Source organism: Rhinichthys klamathensis, unplaced genomic scaffold (genome assembly GCF_029890125.1).
Source record: "Rhinichthys klamathensis goyatoka isolate OS25496 unplaced genomic scaffold, OSU_Roscu_1.1 h1tg000471l_1, whole genome shotgun sequence".
Lineage (NCBI taxonomy): Eukaryota > Metazoa > Chordata > Actinopteri > Cypriniformes > Leuciscidae > Rhinichthys > Rhinichthys klamathensis.
In genome coordinates, this window is record NW_026606960.1 from 309,947 (window position 1) to 332,998 (window position 23,052).

The window sequence follows — 23,052 nt, forward strand, 5'->3', positions numbered from 1 at the left end:
TCATGACAAAAACGATGCCAACCCTTAATTAAGTAAATAAATTAATAAAATTCCACAAATTCAGTCTGGATTTGCCGGTGAGTCAAAGTGATTGTGGGAATCACTGTTTAACATTTTGTTGAAAAGAGGATCAGGCAGTCTTCAACAAATAACTGTGCTTCTGAACACTTTCAGAGGAAGGCAAACAAGTTGGAACTGTGACAAGCCTAATGATGTGACCTTTCACCTCAGAGACCCCTATTGCTCACCTTGAGTTCGGCCACCTGGGAAGAGATGTGCCACATGAGGCTCTCGCTTAGAAACTTCATCCCGTATGGACCCAGCAGCTCAGACAGTGAGCGCATTTCTGAGAGACAAAGTCAAGAACGTTTAGATGTGCTATGGCAGTTTGAGTGTGAAAATAATCACGTCCATCTGAAGAAAACATTGTGGAATGTTTCTAAACAAGGAAATCTTTTATTAAATGTGTCTTTGTGGCATGCTTTTTTCCCCTCACCAGATATGTCGGAATACTCCTCTGCATTGAAGGTGAGCTCATTCTCTGTGGGCAAGTTGACGAAGGCCTTCATGGCAGGAAAGTAAGCGATGTGACCGTTGCTAACCTGCCGCAGTAGAGTCTCCAGATACCTGTGCACAGATTAAGACCAAACCAATGTTTCACTTTAAGGTAGTGGTCTCACACTCAGCTCGAGCGCTCCAATGATAATTAAACACACTTGAACCAGCTAATCAAGGTCTTCAGGATTACTATAAACTTTCAGGCATGTGAGCTGGAGCTGGTTGGAGCTGAAAGGCCCCGATATACTCACAGCAAAGTTTTTTTTTGTTCTTCGTTTAAGGGTAAAAAGCAGTTCAAAATACCTTTGCAGCGGTATACCGTTAGCGAACTTCCCGACGCAGCCCACGCTGCTGAGAGCAGCGTTTAGATGAATTTGTAAATATGTGCAGCGCGCTTTCGTCACAATAACCAAATAAACACACAACAAAAATGACAGTAGTGAGAAAACAGCAGTTAAGAAAACATCTGATCATAGATGCCTGCACAAGCGCTGTAATTTGGCACTCCAGTCAAGTAAAGTCATGTTTATTTATATGGCACCTAATACAATAGATTGCTTTAAACCAAACAGCTATACAGTATTAAACATGAAAAACATGAAATGAACCGGAAAAGATTTCCACGTCAAAAAAGGCAGAGCCCCAAAGCGCATCTACCTATTACGTAATCCCCACGGACCAATGGTAGTTTGAATGTGTTTACCAGTGGGAGCAATCTTTTCAGGAAAGATCGCTTTGGCAAGCCGTTTTGGCCTGATTTTGTTCGAAATTACGTCACACCAGTTCACTCTTCGACTTCGCTTGAAGTATATCGGGGCCTCGTGTCTGACCTCGATGGACTGAACGAGGAGGAGCCCCAAAGCACACCTATTTATTACTTAATCGTCACGGACCATTGGTATTTACCCGTTAGAGCGGACTTTTCCAGAAATTTCATTTTGGCAAGTCATTTCGAACTCTCGAAACAAACTTTGTTTTGGCCTAATTTTGTTTGAAATGACACGACACCAATTCAATTTCACTTGAAGTATATTGGGGCCTTTAGAGCATCATATTGTTAGCTTGACAACATGCTAATGCCACAATTCTATTCAAATTAAGTCAAAGCATTGAGTTAGGGCGGGGTGCCATTTGTTGCTGCCTATGTAGAGTGCTCTAAATCGGTCACTTAAGTGGTTCTATTTCAGTTGAGATGCTGTCTAAGCAGCAGCCTATGAAGGCAGAATACTTGGTTTTGGACAGAGCCATTCATCCTAAAAGCAAAAGTTAAGCTCTGAAATAACTGTGGCCATTGACATATAGAGTCTCACCAGTTGGTGTAGAGGCTGGTGATGGTTGGTTCTCCATGGCTGTCCAGGTGTTGAGTCTGCTGCAGCAGCACGTTGTTGAACACTCTGGTGATGTCAATCTGCACATAATTCTCAATGGACTGCAACACTGTCATGTAGGCCCGCACGCTGGTGAGCAGCTCTGATGGTTTGGCGATCTCCTGTGTGGCCTGGTTGTACATGGTCATCCCAACTATGGATCTGAGCGACAGTTACAGAGACAGAACGAAAGACAAAAATCTGGTTTTATTGTGCATGATTAATCGATGCATGTACTTCTAAAGGAACAAAGTGTTTGTTCTCTTAATGTTTTATCAAAACGTATCTTGCGTCGGAAACAGCATTAATGCTGATGTATACAAGACCAAGCAGGAAGAAAACAAAATAATAGCCTAATAATAATCATTTAAAAACAATAATCAATACAATCAAATAATAAAAAAAACCAATGGATAAAATCCTGCCTTACATAATTTCCAACTAAATATGCAGATATAAATAATAAACAATAATACTACATTAGTAGAATATTTCCAAACAAAACAGGATATTATATTAGAAAAAATGTAGAGAAAAAAAAAGAAAGAAATCTGTGACAGCTGGTTTCTTTGGAATAACATGCACCAATTAATCATGCGCAGTAAGACCTGGAATATACTGTATGTTAAGAAAGTAAACGGGGTCAATTTGGACGTGGTTATGTGGTGTTGTTTGGAAAGCAATGGTGGCCACCATAAACAGATCCATAACAACAAAATATTCTTTTAATGCTTTGACCTGAATCAAGGCTATTTACCCAATCAGATGGAAATGGGTAATAACAGCACATGGTTGGGTGGTGAGATCTGCTAACAGGGCCTCTCATTGCTGAGAAGCACGGCCACATGAGGGGTTCACAGCCCGGGAGAGAGGGGCCAGCCAATGCATCCGCGTCAAAGTTTTGAGTCCAACAGTGGAAAATACCTGTTATTCCTCTGCCCAATGTTTATTTAGTTGGACAAGCTCTATTCTGGAACAGTGTCAAAAATCATGCTAACCCAAACTCTCACCACTAGTCCAATAAATTACACAAATCGAACAATAAACCCAAGAGGCTCTTTAAGCCGTTGAGTTCTCAGCTTAATTAATAAGGGAGAGTTGGAAGACAATTTTCCCTCACATAAAACGCAACACTAACTCTCCCCTATGAGGCAAATCAATATGATTGATGCTAGTGCGGAACGATTGCGGACAGACCTCATCGCGAAGGGTTGACTGTGGGTAACGTAATAGATAAAATGAGCAGTGATGTGTTTATATAGGTAGCAGCCAAATTCATTTCAGGCTGTTGTGATCTTTAAACCCACACGTTTCAGAAGATTGATCAGCAATATATTTAAAAATATAATTAATTCCTCAGTTGTTTTTAATATGAATAATTTTGAGGAAACTCTTAAACATAACCATTCAAACCATTCAGTTTGGGGTAAGTAAGGTTTTTTTATTTCTAAAGAATTGAATACTTCTATTCTGCAGGGATGCATTCAATTGATCAAAAGTGGTGTGTTGTCTGAACCATCAAGATGAAAGTCTGACTTACTTGGTGAAGCGGATCTCCAGGTGGGAGGTCAGGTACTCGCGCGGGGTGAAGGTGTGCTCCCAGACCATCATGTTAGGGACGTAGTTAATGGAGAAGCAGAGCTCTGAGAGAGCAGTGTGCAGTTTGTCCAGACTGTAAAAACCAGACGACAGCCTTAAAAACTAATTTCCTTCAGATTATACAGTCAATCAGCTAAAGCTTAACCAGCACAACAGTACTGCTCACCATGGGGCCGCACCGCTCCCATACTGTTACTACTGCTCATGTGTGTCCACATCAGGCTTTAGGATAAATCCATTTTATATTATATGGAGGATCTGTTTGAATGTCTGCCGTATGGGAGGATAATAGGTAAAAGCCTCCAGGTGGGTTTTGTTCAACACAGTGATTCTCTACTGGTGAGTTCTAATAGGGACACAGACATGCCCTCATCGACAAAAACCATCAATTACAAAAACTAGAACAAAGTAAAAGACCACATGACCCAGACTACATTAAATACATTATGAGCAACAAGGATTGACTCCGTTTGTGCTGACTAGATATAGAAGGAGAGTAAGTTTCATCCTTACTTGGTGACCAGGAGTCTGTTCTTCCTCATGCTCTCAACACCAGGTTTCTCTCTCTCCGGTTCACCTTTCTTCCCCGTCTGCTTTTTCGACTTCTTGTTCACGGCCTGACTGATGGTTTTGGCACAATGTTTTGGCAGTAGCTGCACAGAAGAACAACAGGAAAAGGACCCTTTTTAAAGTCAACATGAAATCAAAATTGACCCTACTTTCTTTCCCAATACAAGTTCCTGGTCATATTGTGCACAAATCATCAGTGCAGGTTATTTCAAATAATAAAAAATAAGTGTGCATAGACTTGGGAATTGTAAATTTTTGTTTTAAATACCAGAACCAAATGATTTATGACATAATAAAATACAGCACCATGGCAAAATAAATTGTGAGCTTGCAGCCTGAACTGGGTGTAATGAAAGATTTTGTGTAATAAAATATAGCCAATTAATAAATATATATCTGTTGCATTATCCTCGCTGGTTGCACGCAGTAACATACAGCGTGGCCAGTATAGTCCATATCATGCACAAATTACTCTTAAGAGTTTATTTTAGTGAATAACTCAAAAAGACTTAATCACTCAAGTCTCAAACTCATGGGATTTTCAGAATCAATGAATTTGTCACCGATGTTCTTAACTGACTTACTGAATCACTTGTCTTGAAATTAACTGAGAAACGTTTCTGTGATATGTACATATTTGTTTGATATATCAAACAGTTTTGTATATTGTAAATATATATATATAAATAAAGAACAATAACTCGAAAATCATGTCAGAGGCACAACAGGTTATTGAATTTATTGTTCTTTTTAATTGACAAATCCAAATTCCTCTTACTTTTCAACATCCCTCCCCCAACCACCTGTAACATCCACTTTTCACCATCCAATCAATTCCTGATGAATAAAATCAAGTCCTACCCCAAGTCTTTGCCTAATAAATATCTTTGTTTCACTTGGAGATATGTCAGATTAGAGAAGTAAAATAGGTTTCATGTTGACCTTAAGACTGTAATTCCTTAAGACAAATGTGCCTTCCGCAGCCCAGACATGAGCAAAGCGGGAAGTTACTCATGAGCTGCTGTCCTGTTTGCTTACAACATGACAGTTACATTCACCAGAGGGGGGTGAGAATAAGTTTATTCATTAAAGCTGACTGTATGTGTTCGAATCAGTGCTGCCAACTGTGTCCAGCGAATCAATCACCGTTTAATTTCATTGCGATCATATTGCAACGGAATGGAACATTCCTGGTGAATTTGCAGAACTCTTTGTAAACCCAGTTAAGTTTCTTAAAATCCCAGATATGACATGGAAAATTCCAGAACTCCCAAAAGTCCCTCTGTGTTTTGGCAGCGCTGAAAGCATGTGTGCGTCACTGACCTGGTCGCTCAGGGTGCACTGCTCTGTGCATATGTCTGTGATGAGGTTGCGGGCTTGCTTGGCCATCTCGTCCAGGAACATGTTGCAAAGGGACAGGCTGCGGTCTCCGATGTGGTGCCTCTGCAGGGAGGGACAGACATGGAGACATTAGTGGAGAGACTTCCCTTAGCACAACCCGAATGTTAAGCGAGACATTTGATTTTCAGCATAAAGTACGTTCCACTCTGTAGCATTCATTTAGTGCTTAATACAGGTGTAAAGTGTCATTTTTGCACCAAATTGAATTGCAATTATATTTGGTTCTGCTATAGGTACAGGAAATACATCCTTATCCTTTATAATCAACAGTTAATAATTTGGCTCAGCTGGTCACCTGGAAAAACCATCTGCGAACAGGGCCTAATAATGGCCAAGAACCAGCCAATAATACAGGACGGGGCCAACCAATGGATATATAAAGGGACCAGCCACAGTTTTTAAGTGGAGTTTAGTGACATTTCAATCAAATAAATGCAGCCTGGGTGAGTATAAGAGACCTTAAAAAGAAAATTGATCCCAAACGTATACCCATATATTAATTTTAATAAATGAATTAACTAGAATTGGACCAGGGTGGAAAAACAATTTCTCACCATGCCATTAACTGGCATGAATTTATTTGAAAATGGTCCTGTCAGAGGCTGAATCTACTCCAACATAAGCTTCTCAGGTGGATTTGGCTAACAGTGAGGTGCTGTTTGTGACCTGTCCATGTGTAAGTGAGGCTTTTTGTTATGGCCCAGCTGGTCTTGTTGCCTCAACTTCCTCCCTAGAGCAAACAGCGCATACTCTCTAAATTACTAATGCAAAACAAACTTTGCCCCTGTGCGTTTTGACGAAATCCATACAAGATGGAGGAGGCCGGTCATTCTTCGTGACAAACAAAGAGTGTCAGTTAAAGCTTCGTTGGTTCAACTCCAATTTGACGAGGACCAAATATTCTGCCTCGCTCCTCGTGGGCATCTGAGGGCAGAGTCTGAGACGGTGCAGGTTGGAAATAACACATCTATCCGACGTGATGCAGAGGCTAACCTCTGCTGAAGCGCCGCAATCTTTTGTTGTTTCTCTAAACCGCTGTAAAAAGTTTTCTGTGCGAGGATGGAAATATTCTTGGAAACTTTTAGTGCTTTTCCAACATAAATAAAGCTTGCAGCTGTCCAAAGCTGTGTGGAGTGGACATAGGAGGAAGACCATTTCAGAGACATGCTGAGAGAGGGAGTTTCATGTTTAAATAAGGGAAACCCAAGCCTTCTATGGCTCAATAAATCTCTTTTATTCCTCTAAGTGCTCTCAGACAGCTCAATGTTCAGGCCCTGCAATGACATGAGAACTCTCATTGTGCTGTTTGTTTGGGTGCCGTTTGTCCACCAATTAGGAGTGAAAATGTGGGTTTATTTACCAAATTAAATTGGATATTGGAGGGCACGATGTTTGGCAGGAACAAACACTTGGTGAATGTGCTGGCCATATACCGGCGGGGGGGAACAGGAATCTGTTGTGCTCCTCGTGTGTGCGGAGGGGCTTCCATATGCCCCTGGGGAGCCTGGGTAGCTGCACTGGTGTATGGTTCAATTACAGATTTAATAAATCATGCTTTTCAGCATTTGGTTTTCTGTACACATCCTGATACATGGACCACAGTGCTCAATGCTGCGTGTTGGGACATTCCAGCTCTAGTTAACTCATGGAGCTTTCCGGATTCACAGTACGACTCCATCCTGAACCCTCGCATGGGTCGCAGCTAAGCCGAGGCGAGACCCGACAGAGAAAAGAAAGATCTTTTCCAAACTCCTTTTCTCAAAAGTAACACTGGCCATATTCACTAGGGGACATTCGCAGACACATAAAACAGTTTTTCCCCCCCAAAACACAGAGTCTGCATTTAGGCTAAACCAGAGATTTCAGGACAAGTCAAATGGAATATATATTCTGACCAAATGAAATAAATTAGGTGTCAACTGATTCATAATAGTCAATGAAAGCAAGTACATGAGGCTAAAATTATCATTTCATTACAGACTAGGGCTGGATGATATACTGAAAATTCACAAAATATTTGTGATGATATTACTGATTGTTTAAATTAACATCATGAATATCACAATGACAGAAGTTAAGAATGTCTGATTTATACTTCAATGCCAAAAACTGTTATAACTGGTAAATTTAATTTATTTGAATGAATTATTTTAAACGATTCACCTAAGTAATCACTGCAAAAATGTTTGCAGAATCACATATGGCAAGTTGAAATACTTCAGTAAAAATACATGTAGGTAAATATTCTTTAATATATATATATATATAAATAAATATTAAATATAGAATTATTTATTTTTGTTTATTTACTTAAACTTGTTTTACTGTATTAAACATTTTGAATCTACAAATGGCCATTTCAGAGAAAAATAAATAAATTTAGAGATAACAATCATATAATCATTTCACAAATACAAATTCACAATACTACTCTCAGTAATACCTACAAAAAATGTCATAAAGCACTGTTTTCAGATAAGGTTACTGAAGTCAGGGTTCGTACAGATTTTTAAGAGTGAAATTCAAGCACTTTTCAAGCAATTTTAAGCAGTGGAAGCAGTGCTTTACAAGGGTGGGTACAGGTGAATTATCAAGGGTTCAGTAAATATAATGGCGTGTACATTATATGCTAAACAGCTGAAAAGTAAACTACAGTAGGAACTGCTATATAAATGGGAGACTATAGGAAATATAAGTTTGTGTTTCCATTTGCTCCAACAGCAATAGGAAAAAAAAATCCATTTTACATATCCAATTGCTTTCCATTTCCAAAAGAAGAAAATATACAATATGCAAATATACGATATACAATAATCAATTGCAAAACATTGTTACACGAAGATCAAGACGAATATGAAACAAATTCTGAATCTGAACGAGACAAATTCAGAGCCGTACAGTAGAGGGCGCAACATGAACGCAACCTTCAGCTGCGCTGCCAATCCGGATACTAAAACTAAAGAATGTAGGAAAAGAAAGTAAACACTCAAATTTCTAGAGCTGTGAATCTTCACTTGCCTCATGATTCGATTACGATTCAGAGGGCAACAATTTGATTATAAAATGATTTCCCAATGAATTACGATGCATCATTTCCACTAATTCTTTATATTAATAATAATTACTATATTAACAATCACAATATAGTTATTCTTGTTATTTTGTCTTTGTTATTAAGAATTAACAAACAGTAGAACAAATACAATATAAGAAAGAAACAAATGAAATTAACAATGCTTTACTTTTTTTAACAGAAGCATTCAAGTAAGAAATAATACAGAAATTAAATAATCAAATCTAAAAATAATCACTGCATAATCTTTACTGTAATAATTGCAAATAAACTGATTATTATTAAAGCTACAAAAGTTATTCAGTCAAGAGTAGGGCTGTCACTTTTGTGAAAAAAATCCTGTTCGATTTTTGAGACATAAGTGTTCATTGAATCGATTGTAAAATCGATTTTTCATGTCTAAAGACGTTTCCATTTTCAACACCAAATATAAGCAAATCCACAGACAACTAACAGGCATTAGGACGAACGAAAAGAGGGCGCTTGAGACGCGCACAAGTCAGCAATATTTCTGATGATTTATTGGCGTGAAGTTTCGTGCACAATGACAAACAGGAGTGCAACATTCAGGGATTGAAATTAACACCCTCCAACCCGCCAAATGCGGGTAAGAATGAACTTTGGTGGGTAACGCTGTCAAATCACCAGCCAATTTGGCGTGTTTCTATGTTTCCTCACTTTGCTGGGGAAGTTCGTGTAAGCCAAATCTGCGCAAATAACATTCGCAACTCATGAGTCCTCATCATGATATATTAAATACAGCGTATTGCGCAGAATCTGCGCATTTCTGGCTTACTTGAACACACGTCAACAAATAACGCTGCGCTTGTTCACTTGCATTGAAGTAATAGCGAATATTAAAAAGCTTTTGGTTAACAGAAAAGACATTGTTATTTTCCAACATCCTACATGTTCTGTGTACTGTATTGATCTGTCCACCTAAAACACATTTTTGGTAAAAAAAAAAAAAAGGCTGTTAAAATCGATTCCCTATTTTCGTTTTCGAAACTGGTGTTGGTTGGTCCGATCGATTGTGCAATCGATTTTCGAACGTAAAGTGACAGCCCTAGTCAAGAGCAGTGAGAGGTTCCCTCTTTTCTTTTGTTGGTTTGATTAACAATAACAGTAGCAGATTTATTAAGACCTAATGCACAGGTCTAACATAATGTTACGCATCAGATTTCCCCCCCCAAATGTTTTCATTCACTTAAGACATAACTGACATAATCTCTTATCTACTCGTATAAAGAATCTGACAGTTCAAGTGCAATATGCCACTAAAGAGAACTGTATTCGGGAACGCATGCTCAAACGCAATGATGCGCAAATGATCCACGACTCGATCTTTAAAGGTTATATTTCAGGGAAGATTTTTCTTTTTTATCGAGATGTTCTAAGAAAAAAAATATCAAGCATTTTTAAGGATGATAATCAAAATTCAAGCACATTTCAAACCTTGAAAACATAACGGTTAAAATCAAGCATTTTTCAAACTTTCAAAACTCTGTACGAACCCTGTGAAGTGAATCTGATATTTGTGCTCCTCTTGGGGCCTGTTGGACTGATTCCAGGTCAGTGCGACTCACCTCTTCAGGGCAGAGCTCATGGGTGCAGCTCATAAAGTGGGTGCAGAGCAGAGGGAAGGAGATGGAGTATCGAGACTGGGACGGCAGTTCGAGACACTGCTGGAACATCTTTTCAAAGGCGCGGCTGTAAAAGCTATCAAAGAGAGAGAAAATGAGTTGCCAGTTCACTTCACCGTCTGGTACAGTCATATCTAATCAGTTGAAACGCCCCTGTCCGCTTTCCACCAAGCATGAAAAAGAAATATCTAAAAACAAGAGGCACAACAGACAGTTGCTATGGGATTCTGAGAACAGATATGGCTTCTGCCAATTGTGGAGCTGGCGTTAAGCAGTGTTTCCTGTGCCACTGCTGAGTCACGGCAAAAAGGAATCATATTTTGCCCAACTTGTGAGCTTGCAGTGACTTAAAATGTAGTTCGGAAAAAAAGGCAGGGTACAGGAAAATAAATCAATTTTGCATGGTCTTTGCTGGCTACAATAGACAATTAAATGAATAAAATACACAAATAAATGAAAATATATTGGTAAAAAAATTCAAACTCAAGTTTGAATGCAAATACCAGATCATTCAATGAACCTGTCAGAGCAGCTGCAAAATTAACTGACGAATTGCAAGTCAACATTTGTCTTCATTTTCTGAATTTTTCATTTCTAAAGCCACTTTTGGTCTATTCAGTGTTCTACTCTACACATTAATGTAATTTCTTTGAATGACCTTTTCTTTGATGTGAAGTCATACCAGAAAATGGAAAGGTCAGAAGTCTCCACCAGCATCTCCACCAGAGAGTCCACCATCTTGGTGTGGAAGATGATGGTGTTCATCATCTTTCCCAACTCCCTGTGATCTGCCAGTCCTAGTGAGGCCTTGGACACGCTGGTGTAAGCCTAAGCACAGAGGAAAACATCATCATTAGAGTTGATCTGGAATCAAATAAGAAGTGCATTAATTATTCTGACAACTTTTCTCAAAGGCTAAGCTTGGTGGGCTTGATTTCCATGAGCAAATCCTCAGGCAAATGAAGAGCAACGAATCAGATTGGAAACTGGACCAGGGCAGAGTATGAAGAAAAGTGTGGTTTGATGTTTTACCATATCATTAACTTCTGAGAAGGCTTTCTGGGAAATATTTTTGTAAACTTGATACTTTTGAACCAGACAATGTCCAACCAACACAATTTCCTCTCTAGCATACATGATCAAATGAAGACTGTATGCAAAACAGATTCTCTTTGGTGTTTAAGTCAAAACCCCTCTTTTTCCCCCAGCGAAACAGCTGTGCCAGCCAGTGCGATCAACTCGAACATAAGAAGTGTGAGAAAACTCAACCAAAACACGGATTGCACACGCCCTGCGCTGGCTTTCATCATCTAAAGATCGGCCAATTCAAAGAGCGCGGCATGCCAGGATGATGCCACATGACATCCAGCAGGTGCTAAACTCACAAAGCTTGTGGTTATGGAGTCCGGGGAACGACAATAAACATATCGTACAGCACTGAAGTCCACTGTGGAGCAGAAAAAGTATTGAAAAACAGGGCTTATTTTTAGATGAACATTTGCAGACTGCTGCTGGTAGTTTAATCGGCCATAGCGATAAATAGGACCGCACCTTTGGAAACGTAGAGGCCAAATGCAGACGAGCAGACATGAACTGAGTGAACCGTTAGTTGTTATATACTGGCAAATGTTAGCTCAACAACAGGTCCATTAAACAAGAAGAAAGCATGCTAAATTTAAGGAGAGAACGGGGCATCCCTGCTTAGAGAGCAGAGTCAGGGCAGCTCTTTAGAGTAACTCGCTGCTGTCAAACTTGGAGTAGTGACTGATTCTAGTGCCTACAGAGAGACTTTTTCTACACATCTGTGACATTTTAGTCTGCTTGGTTTCGTTCACGAAAACAGTCACACCGGTAATTCATTTTTCATGACCAGTTACCCATCTCTTTTTTCTGGCTACTATACATTTATGACACTACCGTTCAATTTTTTTTTAAATTATCTTTAATAAAAAGTCTCATGCTTACCAAGGCTGCATTAATTTGATCAAAAATACAGTAAAACAACATTATTGTGAAATATTTTTACAATTTAAAATAACATTGCATCTTTTTTTATAAATGTCTTTACTGGCACTATGGATCAATTTAATGCGTACTCTCTGAATAAACGTATTAATTTTTTTAAATTAAAGTTTGGGGTGGACCACCTGTTTTGAAAAACAATAGAAGACAGATGGAAAATCTCATTCTAAAAAAATGTTATTACAGTAATACAGTAAAAAATATAATTTAAAAAAATAAAAAATAAAAAAATATATATAATATAATAATGAGAATACAATTAAATAATTAAAAATAAAATTAAATAATTTAATCAAAAAAATATTTCTGATTTAAAAAAAAAATATTTGTATAATTTCATTATATTATTTTTTCTTTCTTCTGGTTTTGGGGTAAGGCGACCTAGACATGTTTTCGTGCAATTCACCTACATAGCTGAACATACACATCCACACACCCACAACTGTCAACAGCCTCAAACACACTCCGCTGCTCTATAGCTGACGGTTTAAATCCTTGAATTTGCTTTGTCCTGGCAAACTAAGAGCAGTCAGAGCTCAAGGCTGCACAGTGAATAAACGCTGCTGTTATTGGGGCCGATTTGTTTTTGTGGCCATGTGAAAGAGGACTCTGGCTGCGAAAAGAGCGATGGAGAGTGGGAAAAGGTCCAAACACAGAAAACAGTTGTTCAGCTGTGAGAAATGTTCACATTCCACTGATAGCAGCTTCTCCTGCTGAAGAGGTGAACTGAAACCCTCCTGTGTGAAGAGGTTGAGGCCTGCTCTTGAAGGTATGTTCTGGGTTCAATGCAAATAAGTTCTTTTTGTGGAATTTGTGGCATTACCACAGAAAATAGTCTGTCCGATAAAGCAAAAATTGTGGTAACTGCATAATGGAAGAACAGTAAACACACTGATTCAATCATATGAGATGGAGTGAGACAAAATCATTTGCTGACCATGCCTGTGTAAAGTTATTTGCAATTTTAGTTTTTACATTTTTTTTTTTTTAGTTATTACATTTTTTCATGACTACATAACGTCACTAAACCAGGTAACTTTAACATGACAAGGTTATCAGAAAGGAACTATTCAAATAGAGCAAATTCCACTGACAGAAATTACATCAGTAATGCACAACAAATTCATGCAAACTGAATATTTAAATTTAAACGGTTCCCAAAAAATAAATTTTCAATACTTTAGTGAGTCATTCCTAAGTTTAGAGACAGCACTCACAGACAGCATTTTAATAAAAAAAAAATATATTCACTTCTATAAAAATGCCAAGATTTCCAACAAATCTCATAGACTTATTTATATAGCATTTTCCCAATAAATATTGTTTCAAAGCAGCTTTACAGGAAATCATGTTAAAGTTTATAATATCTTTATGCCTTAGTCGCATTTAACAGATTAGAGCAGGGTGATATAGTTTACATTTCGCAATGATACAAACAATCAACCAGTTGAAATATGATATATAGTATAAATTGCCCTATGTAAACTGTATGTTAATTCAGTATACTGTATGCATATTCATTTCCATTATTTTTCCATACATTTCCATTATTTTTCAGGTTTTCCATGATCATGAAGACCCTGAATATAAGTGCTTTAACTACAACTATGTTACATACAAGGGACATAGGGGAAAAAAAGTTCTGTGGTATCATGGTCTCATATCAAAATCATGCCTCAAATTCTGTTGATAAAGTTTTTGAACCCAGAACATTCTTTTAGGGAAGAGGTCAAATGGCTTCTCTCTTGTGGGACTGGGCAGGCCAACACACAGGAAACGCATTTGAGAGCAGACTGGACGATCCCAAAGACTGCAATCCAGATCCATGGGCCTTTGAGGTGCACACACACTCACACAGATCCTCAAAAACACATGAACAAGCTTGTCTCTCCATCGCTGCTTCCATTTCCACCCACCCACATGTACTGTTACTTGATGAAAAAAATGTGCTGTATTCCACAGGGACGAAGTCTGATTTATTTGAGCCTGGATGAAAGGCGCAGGCTCTTCTTGAATAATCAGAGCTTCAAAAGAACAGCATGCATTGTGGTTCATTTCTAAGTAATTCAAAATTAAGTCATTTTTCATACAGCATGTAAAAAATATTGCTTTCATTCGAAAAGACAAAGGATAAGCAAATTTCTGCAAGAAACATTTGTCAGCATGAAACTTTTTGTTGCGCTGTATCTCAAACTGTGAGAGCATTAGTTGTGTTACGTTAACCAGCATCTGCTAATTAGTAAGGGGGAAGCAAAGATAAGAGCTGTAAATTATGCCTGATTAGGATCAGAGGAAACAAACACCATGTATTGACCCGGCTCAGACGACTGAGATCATCTTACCTGCAGTCTAAACCAGTCTAGCCTCATCCCTCTGAAATCAAACACTTCACCATCTTCGACTGCAACACACACCCATACAAAGTTAGTTATTTTGAGACAGAGTACAAACAACAAGAGACAATATTATATCGATAAATAATAAGTACATCAGTCCCAGTGTCATACTACAGGACAATTTGAATATATAAAATATAATTATATGATGAGAAGCTGTTTTTGCATGATGCCAGTCAGACTTTTATTATTTTATCTTTTAATTTGCGTCCATAACGTTGAAGTATGCATTACTTCTGCATTACTTTTCATTTGTGTAGTACTGAATTTTATTTGGCTGGATTATGCTAAATTTAGTCACTGACCATGATTATTTAATATATAAATTGTTTTTAAATTGTGATCCATGCTCTTACCATGAATAAAATTACATGATCCGCAAATATTAAACAAACCAATGAATCTGATAAATAAGACCAGGGACATCAATTTTGATTTCATGCAATTTTTAGCACATTACAAATGTTTAAATAAGAAGAGAGGTTCTCTACCTTGTTTAACACTGAGAGAGGTCATTGTGTTCACGAAAGATGACATAATAATGGACTCGTCCTCTGGGCAGACGGACAGGTTCTACAAGAGAAGACGACATGATTATTTTACCAATTGTGTGTGCATTTTAAAATTAAAACTCCATGATGAGCAAGTCTCGCTGCTGATTGCCGTCTCAGAACTGAATGACAATACTAGTTCTCCATCTAGTGGTGAAGTTCATGTATTTCGCCTCATGTTCTTCTAGACGCCCAATGTGAATGATTCATAATGTGACTAATGCTCATGTCTGAACTACCCAACTGCACATGACTGATCATCATCTCATGAGAGCACTACAAATAGCAATTGCCCTCCAAAGACTGTGTAACTGATCTTTGTCCTTTTAGTGCAGTAGAAAGGAGAACTGGATCCACAGAGCAGATAGTCTCACCTGCACAAGCTCATTGAGCACCACAGCGTCGAAGCCAGACAGGTACTGCACATAGTATCTCTGCATCACCGGGCCGTACTTCCGTACGTGTGCCCTCAACTCTTCCATGTAAAAGATCAGCTCTGCAATGTGCCTGAGAAAACAAGGAGGAGTAAATTAAAATATAAATATTAGATGAAAAAACTTTGGCAACTGAAATGTTTAAAGTAATACAATTACTAAACATTTTTTTAATAAATGACACAAATATATTAAAGCTGAATAGAAATATTTAAAAAACTAATCAAAATGACAAGAACAAAATAAATGAAACCATAATGAAAAAATAAAAAATCATTGAAAATATGAATAAATACTATAACAGTAAATACATAATACTGAAATAACATGTGTAATGCAATATGGGAGCAAATTGCAGTGAATCACACACAAAAAAAACCCTCTGAATCATGGAATTTTGGGGTGAAATTTAAAAATACAAAAGCGTAGCATAAGGCCTCATTAAAGCATACATTTAAGGTATAAGAATTGGATTTACTTGTCAATGAAGTCATCTGTGCTTTTCTTCTGGATGTTGTCGGCATGTCTGAGCAGCCAAATGATCTCATCACGGGCGAAGGAGAGAGCCATGAACACAAACAGAGCCTTGGGACCCAGTAAACCTGGCTGATCCGCTAGAACTGTGGCGAGCTCTTTTAAGGCAGATCTCAAGAACTTGCGGCGCTCTCTGTGCATGGAGCCCCTGGACCAAATGATAAAAAAATACAGATACTGCAAAGATAGGGGAGTGATGACTGTTATAGTATGGCATCTTCAGAAATACCAAGAGGCCACTTACGCATGCGACAGAGCAGACTCTTTGCATTCACGGATGTCATTGACACGTTTGTTGTAACTGTAGAAGGTAGAGAAAACAAATAATAACACAATCAACAACATAATATACATCTACACAACACAAAGACACGCTATATATGCATGAACCACATTATGATCATTTAAATATTTTATATAAACGCTACACACTATATGCAAATTAATTACAGAAAACTTGAGAATGTGTGTGCCAGTAGAAATTGCTGACCCGCGAATGTTTACAAAGAGATCCTCGGCAGCTTTGTGAATGTGGAAGACCTCGTCCCTGAACAGACAGAGACAGGAACTGCTCTGAAGAGCCAACTTCCACAAACTGAGAGCCGCAGGGTCACTGTTTAGAGCTGCATGACACAAGATGAACCCGACTAGGACACAGAACAGAGAGACTGTTACAAACCGCATACACTCCTGTTACATTTGTAAAAACCCAGGCCCATACAGGATCTGTGTTCACCGATTTCGACAACTGGAAAGAGTGTCGTTTATATAAATCATGAAATATTGTGGTTTATTTGATGATCCTTTCCACAGAGAATGTAGTGTTCTCAGATTTACATTACATTTACATTTAGCAGACGCTTTTATCCAAAGCGACTTACAACTGAGGACTAAACCTTTCACTAAACCAAGGATTTAACACCTTTCACCAAATTTAAATACATTACGCAGATTCCTCAAAATAAGCACAGAAAGTGTGTGAAAAAAGCACTCCATCTGGACCTGCTAAATATTAACCCACACCATGTAAATGGTATACTACTAAACAAAAAGACTAGAAAATAATAAAAACAAATGTTCAAACAATTACCAGTATTGCTTCACTCAATCCGAGGCATAACGATCATGAAACGGCATTCACAAGAAAAAATTGACGTAGCGATGTATTATCCAGAAAAAGCAATTTCAGAGGTTTTGATGTAAATTTAAGAAAAATATTTTTAGAATAAAGTGCAATAAAGAATCATACACAGTACGAATAGGTACATTTATTAAGAAAGGAAAAAAAAAGTGTACATTATAAATTTCATGTTGTCTTTAATAACACACTTACAGATGATCCATTTCTCCATGGCGTCCAAGGATAGATATTCACAGGGCATCTGAAATATACAGGTCAACAAATTATATTTGGTCAAATGCACAAATGTTCACATGCTCCTGCCTATGAGGAATATACAGTATGATAAAAATCCTATATCACAGAATGAGACATTTTATATCAATAGTTGTATCCGCGATGTTTGCTGGAATGCTAATATATTAAATAACCATGTGTTAATGCTTATAGTTGGGCAATTAACCCTTTCACACATATGTTTAAAATATTCTAACTGACCCCCCAGCGTGAGTTTTTCAGGGCGACCGTTATTTAGAACTTGTCACTTTAATGTTTCCATGGTGACGCGTCATTGCTTGTCACGTGACACAGCACAACCACAACACAGCGCTGAATGAGTGATGATCTGCTTTTATGTCATTTTTCCTTTTTTATTAAAAATATTCACAAATCTATTAGCTATAGCATGAAACACTGATATTCCGATTGTCAAATATGTGCAAGTGGATGGGTTTTGTTGTTTAAACATCTTTATAACGATCGTGTTAGTTGAGCTGTATGCACAATGGGCGGCGCCATTTTAGTTTGTTTTACAGTTCAGAGAATCGGATCTGTTGGATTACAACACGTCAATTCCTCCACTTCTCACGAAATACATGAAAGTAAGTGGCCGGTGAACTGGGAGAAGAATAGGGTAAAATGTAAAGCTACTTTCACAATGTGTATCTGATATGAATAAAATTTGTCGTCTTATTATAATGGAAAGGATTATTATTGCCGCTTCCATAGACATCAGTGTGTATTTTACAAACTCAAAATCATTGTTTTGCTAGTACTTTTGTGTATTTAAATGTCTGAAACCTAAAATAAACATTATGTGGTTGAAAACACTCAATAGTTGTGATATATGACAGCACTGAGTGCGTCAGTCTCTGGCTCAGCACCAGCCAACGCGCGAAAGCACGTTTGAATTTAGCAGTTGATCACGTGATGCACTGACCGTTCTAATCACACCGGTGTGATCGTACGCTCCAGGGACCAGCCAAGACTGATCACACCGGTGTGATCGTACGCTTGAAAGGGTTAATAATCTACTATGTGCAATGTTTGTTTACACTTTGTTTTTACACCTAGTGAGCCTTGTGCCAGTGTTATTTTAGGATTATTTATCTATTATAAGAATATTTATTACAATTTGGAATTAGCATTTTTATATTTAGCTTTATTTTATTTGAGTTTTGTTTTTAGTAATTTTAGCACTTCAACTTATTTCTGTTAGATGCAAAGGCAATATTTTTTATCTAATATTTGCATTTTTTTTAAACAAAACTATATTTCAATTACTGAAAATGATTTTTAATAGTAATAATATATATTTTTTTATGGTTGGAAAACTTTTAACCCTTATTTTTAGGCATGATAAGACGCTCCCATTGTGGAGGCTCTTTTAAACAGTTTGAGGATACCTATGATGCAACCTATGACTAACAGAATTAGTGTGTGTACCAAATGGTAGTATGGTAAAATGCGTATTCCAAAGATACCTGGATGATCTAGTATTTCCGGTTAGGATCCGAAGTGCAGATCCATGCACACTCTAACGGCTAATATTGCCCACAACCCATTGCACGTCTGACTAGGATTCAATTAGAACTACAAACATCCATAAAAGTGTTAAAAAATACAAATATAACAGATGTGCGAGACTGACGGTTAAGTAGAGCAGTTTAGAAAAATGGATTTGACTGATTAATAATCATCTAACCTGATGAAAAATATTAACTGAATGTTATCCACATTGTATTTAATCTACGACAACATTGTGAACTATTATAAAGATACATTTGGTCATTAACTATTAAATGCATCATTATGCAAACACGAGGAGAGTTCTCCGCATGAAAGACCCACGACATTGTGAAATTTTCTCTAATATGGTAGGAAAATCAATCAAATTAAATGTGGAGGATGTTGACTGTGACAAGATGATTGACAGGGCAGTTTAAACTGTCATGATGAACGTAACTAAGCGACAGACGGAAGACACAATTATGGCAAAGTAGTATGTCCCACAGCTTCCCTATTCTTCAGCTACACACTCAAAAAACATACTTTCTCTTTAGAATAAAAATTACATACTTTTAGGGCATAGGTTAAGTAGGTGAATTGGGATTCAGGGCTAGTTTTGGACAAAATAAAAGGCAACACTGCTGCTGCTGTACACTTATATGCTAACTGGGTTGTGAGCTTAGCAACATGCTAACATCAATCTAAAGTCAATAGAGAGGCTCTCTCTCTCTCTCTCTCTCTCTCTCTCTCTCTCTCTCTCTCTCTCTCTCTCTCTCTCTCTCTCTCTCTCTCTCTCTCTCTCTCTCTCTCTCTCTCTCTCTCTCTCTCTCTCTCTCTCTCTCTCTCTCTCTCTCTCTCTCTCTCTCTCTCTCTCTCTCTCTCTCTCTCTCTCTCTCTCTCTCTCTCTCACTCTCTCTCTCTCTCTCTCTCTCTCTCTCTCACACACACACACACACACACTGTTTTAAAAGCAAAACATATTTATCCAACTCCATTTCAAAACAGTCTGTGGGTCCCATGTTTTGGACATTCATCATATCGCATTGGTTTTCATTTCTCGTCCTCAGAGCACTAATCTTACACATTCTACATTGATTAAAAAAGAAAATCGAATGCGTTTTTAATGGTACATATTATTTTATACAGAAATCAATTATTTATAATTCAGATGAGAATAATGTTACATTGTTAATTAATAATGTTAATTAAAATTAAGGAAAACAAAAATATTTATCTGAAATATAGCAAATTAATTTTAAATTAATTCAGGTACAATTACCAAACATATCGTAAGGTCTTTTTGTCTTTTTATTAATTTAATTAATAAACAAATTATATAAAACTATTGTCAGTGCACTACAAATAAACTGGTTCTATGCCTTTATTAATAAAACTTATTTAAAAAATACAATGCCTTCTGCATTTTTGTTTTGCTTTTCCCTCCATTGTACCGAAATCGTACCGAACCGTGATGTCTGAACCGAGGTATGAACCGAACCGTGACTTCTGTGTACCGTTCCACCCCTAATAGAGAGCATAATTTAAACTTGTGTGCTTCATGTGAGGAGCGCCATTTGTGTGGTGTGCATGAGTGACTGTTAGCAGACTTGCTACTGCGATAAAGAGAGTTTCAAATCAGTCTTTTATAAGGTGCCATGACGGTTAGTATGCTGCCTTAAAAGGTAACTGTGTATGATGACATAATTCACAAAAATAATTAAAGACTATAGCGGAAGCCTGACCGTGTCAGATTGAGCCGGATTGAGCATGGTACTAGGAGCACTGATCAAACTGAGCAGCTGAGCGTTCCTCCACTGATCTGCAGACAGATTCCGGCGTGGGTAGACCATCTGCAGGGAGACCAGTGCATCTGACAGCGACTGTCAAAGCAGAGAGAGAAAGAGAAGAGAAAAACAAATGGCAGAGAGCTCAGATTAAACCATGTTCTCCTTTTGAGATGAGAAAACAGAGTAATAGTCTTATCTCAATGTAGCATGCAGATTTTACTTTTCCATGCGGGACAAACTCCTCCATCATCTTTTTCAACGGGTTCTCATAGTCCACAATCATCTGTCCAAGCCTGGGGTATTCTCGATCACTGAACACAAACAACATCACACAATCATGACCCCAGACACATCTCTGTCATTGGTAATATCCACACTATAGTAGTGTAACCTTACAGTGTGTGGCTCTAGGTAAGATATATATTACCTCATATATGCATTACCTTGAACCGTGTGTCATTTCGTGGGCATAATTGTAGAGGCCGATTATCGCTTTGCGCTCCTCAATTCGAGAAAGCAGCATCATCAGAGTAGTGTACGTCACCACCAAATCCAGGTAGTTCTTTGTGAGGTCAAAATTTACAGTCTGCATTGTGGAAAAGAAGACAAATTGTTATCTGCCATTTTTATTAAACAAAGATCAATAATCCAAAGACATATTCTATTGATTGCCATTATTTCAACTCACAATGTCAAAGAAAACTTGACAGACGTCAATAGTGTTCAGCAGTTCACAGACATGGTCCTGGAAGAACAGAAAATCACAAACATATTGCTTTTTAAAAAGACCATCAATTTGTCTTCAACCAATACAAAAAATGCTTTTTATTAAATAATATTATGAAATCACATATCAGAGTTATTATTGTTAATTAAAACAAACTTATTAAAAATTATTTATGTTAATTAAAAAAAGATTAAATACAATAAAATATAAACATTAGACATTAGAATATTAGATAACTTAAACTTGGCAACTGAAATGTTAGTTTAGTTAACCTTGAAGTACTAAAATTACTGAACTGAAATAAAATGTTCTACATAAAATGACTAAAAATTAATTAAAGCTAAATAGAAATGGTTAAAAAACAAGAAAATTTCAAATAAGTTAAATTATAACAGTACATCAATAATAATAAAATACTACAATAGTAAATAAAACTATTTACATAAGAATCTTTTTATGAACAATTTACATTCAATCTTTCTGTTGTGTTTCATGACTGAGGCCCATAGAGTGGGACTGCTCTCATACCTTAAATTCATAACGTCCACAAATGTGAAGTAATATAGAGCTAAATTCTTCAGTATTTCTGACTTTTCTTTTTGTAGTTGTGCAAGCTGTTGCTGTAATGTAAAAGACAAGTGCATAAATTAAACACTATCACATTAAACAAGGTCACAATTGTGATATCTGACCAGGAAACTTCTCAGCAGGGTTCACGTTAGATCATTTATGGCTGAGAAATGTACTATTATATTAATTCTAATAACCTCAGTAACAGGCATGTAAATGAGTTATGAATTCAGTTTGTGCCCTAAAGTCTGTAAGCTTGACTAAAACAGAATCTTAGGGTAGAGGTCTGACCCGACGAAACTGAGTGTGGTGCGGGAAATCTTTTGAATTAATCAAGTGCGGGTGTGGAAGTAAGGAATCACTCAAATTTAAATTTCTAAAAGTTATTCAAATTAAGGCCAATTCAAGAAATATATGTTTCAATGATTTTGCGTTCTCTCGCAAAAGTTTTGTGTTCTGCCAAGAAACTTAGCATTTGCAAAAGGTTTTGCGAGGGAACGCAGTTTCTCAGGTAACGCAAATTATTTTTATTATTATTTTTTAAATAGCCTTAGGGAATGTTTACATGAAAACGATACCCGTTCACAGTTTCGCGAAAATGATTAAAAAACGCTGTATTATCCATGCCATGCCCAGTAGTTGGCGATGTCAGTTTGTAAAGAAACACTAAGCATCTATAAACTGAACACGTAATACATATGCGCATCACTGTTTTCACAAATTCACGTTTTTGTAGTTTACCCGGAGTCAATAACAGTATCGTTTTAAAAATTTACACTTTGAAACCCATTTTCAAAAGTTTGCCTTTTCAGGCCCCCAAAACGCCATTGTCGTGTAAATAAAGTAAACGCCACCTAAACACCAGAGCGAGACAGAATCTTACTGTAACAGGACTAAAAAAAAAAGTCCATT

At 37.3% G+C, this 23,052-nt stretch overlaps 1 protein-coding gene across 1 annotated transcript in view; it reads right to left on the bottom strand.

Annotated features, from left to right (window-relative positions):
- LOC130072016 (nck-associated protein 1) overlaps positions 1-21,623 on the bottom strand; it is a 37,227-nt gene extending 15,604 nt beyond the window's left edge. The window contains exons 1-19 of the mRNA XM_056236892.1: positions 21,532-21,623; positions 21,287-21,429; positions 21,064-21,154; positions 20,799-20,936; positions 17,482-17,530; positions 16,639-16,795; positions 16,393-16,449; positions 16,093-16,296; positions 15,555-15,687; positions 15,121-15,202; positions 14,576-14,634; positions 10,894-11,039; positions 10,155-10,287; positions 5,418-5,537; positions 4,038-4,177; positions 3,466-3,597; positions 1,869-2,087; positions 497-627; positions 249-346 (exon numbers count right to left, since the gene is read on the bottom strand). Of these exons, the coding sequence (XP_056092867.1) occupies positions 249-346; positions 497-627; positions 1,869-2,087; positions 3,466-3,597; positions 4,038-4,177; positions 5,418-5,537; positions 10,155-10,287; positions 10,894-11,039; positions 14,576-14,634; positions 15,121-15,202; positions 15,555-15,687; positions 16,093-16,296; positions 16,393-16,449; positions 16,639-16,795; positions 17,482-17,530; positions 20,799-20,936; positions 21,064-21,154; positions 21,287-21,369 (2,172 nt within the window). The 5' untranslated portion in view covers positions 21,370-21,429; positions 21,532-21,623. The remainder of the gene's footprint in view (positions 1-248; positions 347-496; positions 628-1,868; positions 2,088-3,465; positions 3,598-4,037; positions 4,178-5,417; positions 5,538-10,154; positions 10,288-10,893; positions 11,040-14,575; positions 14,635-15,120; positions 15,203-15,554; positions 15,688-16,092; positions 16,297-16,392; positions 16,450-16,638; positions 16,796-17,481; positions 17,531-20,798; positions 20,937-21,063; positions 21,155-21,286; positions 21,430-21,531) is intronic.
- Between the last annotated feature and the right edge of the window lie 1,429 nt (positions 21,624-23,052).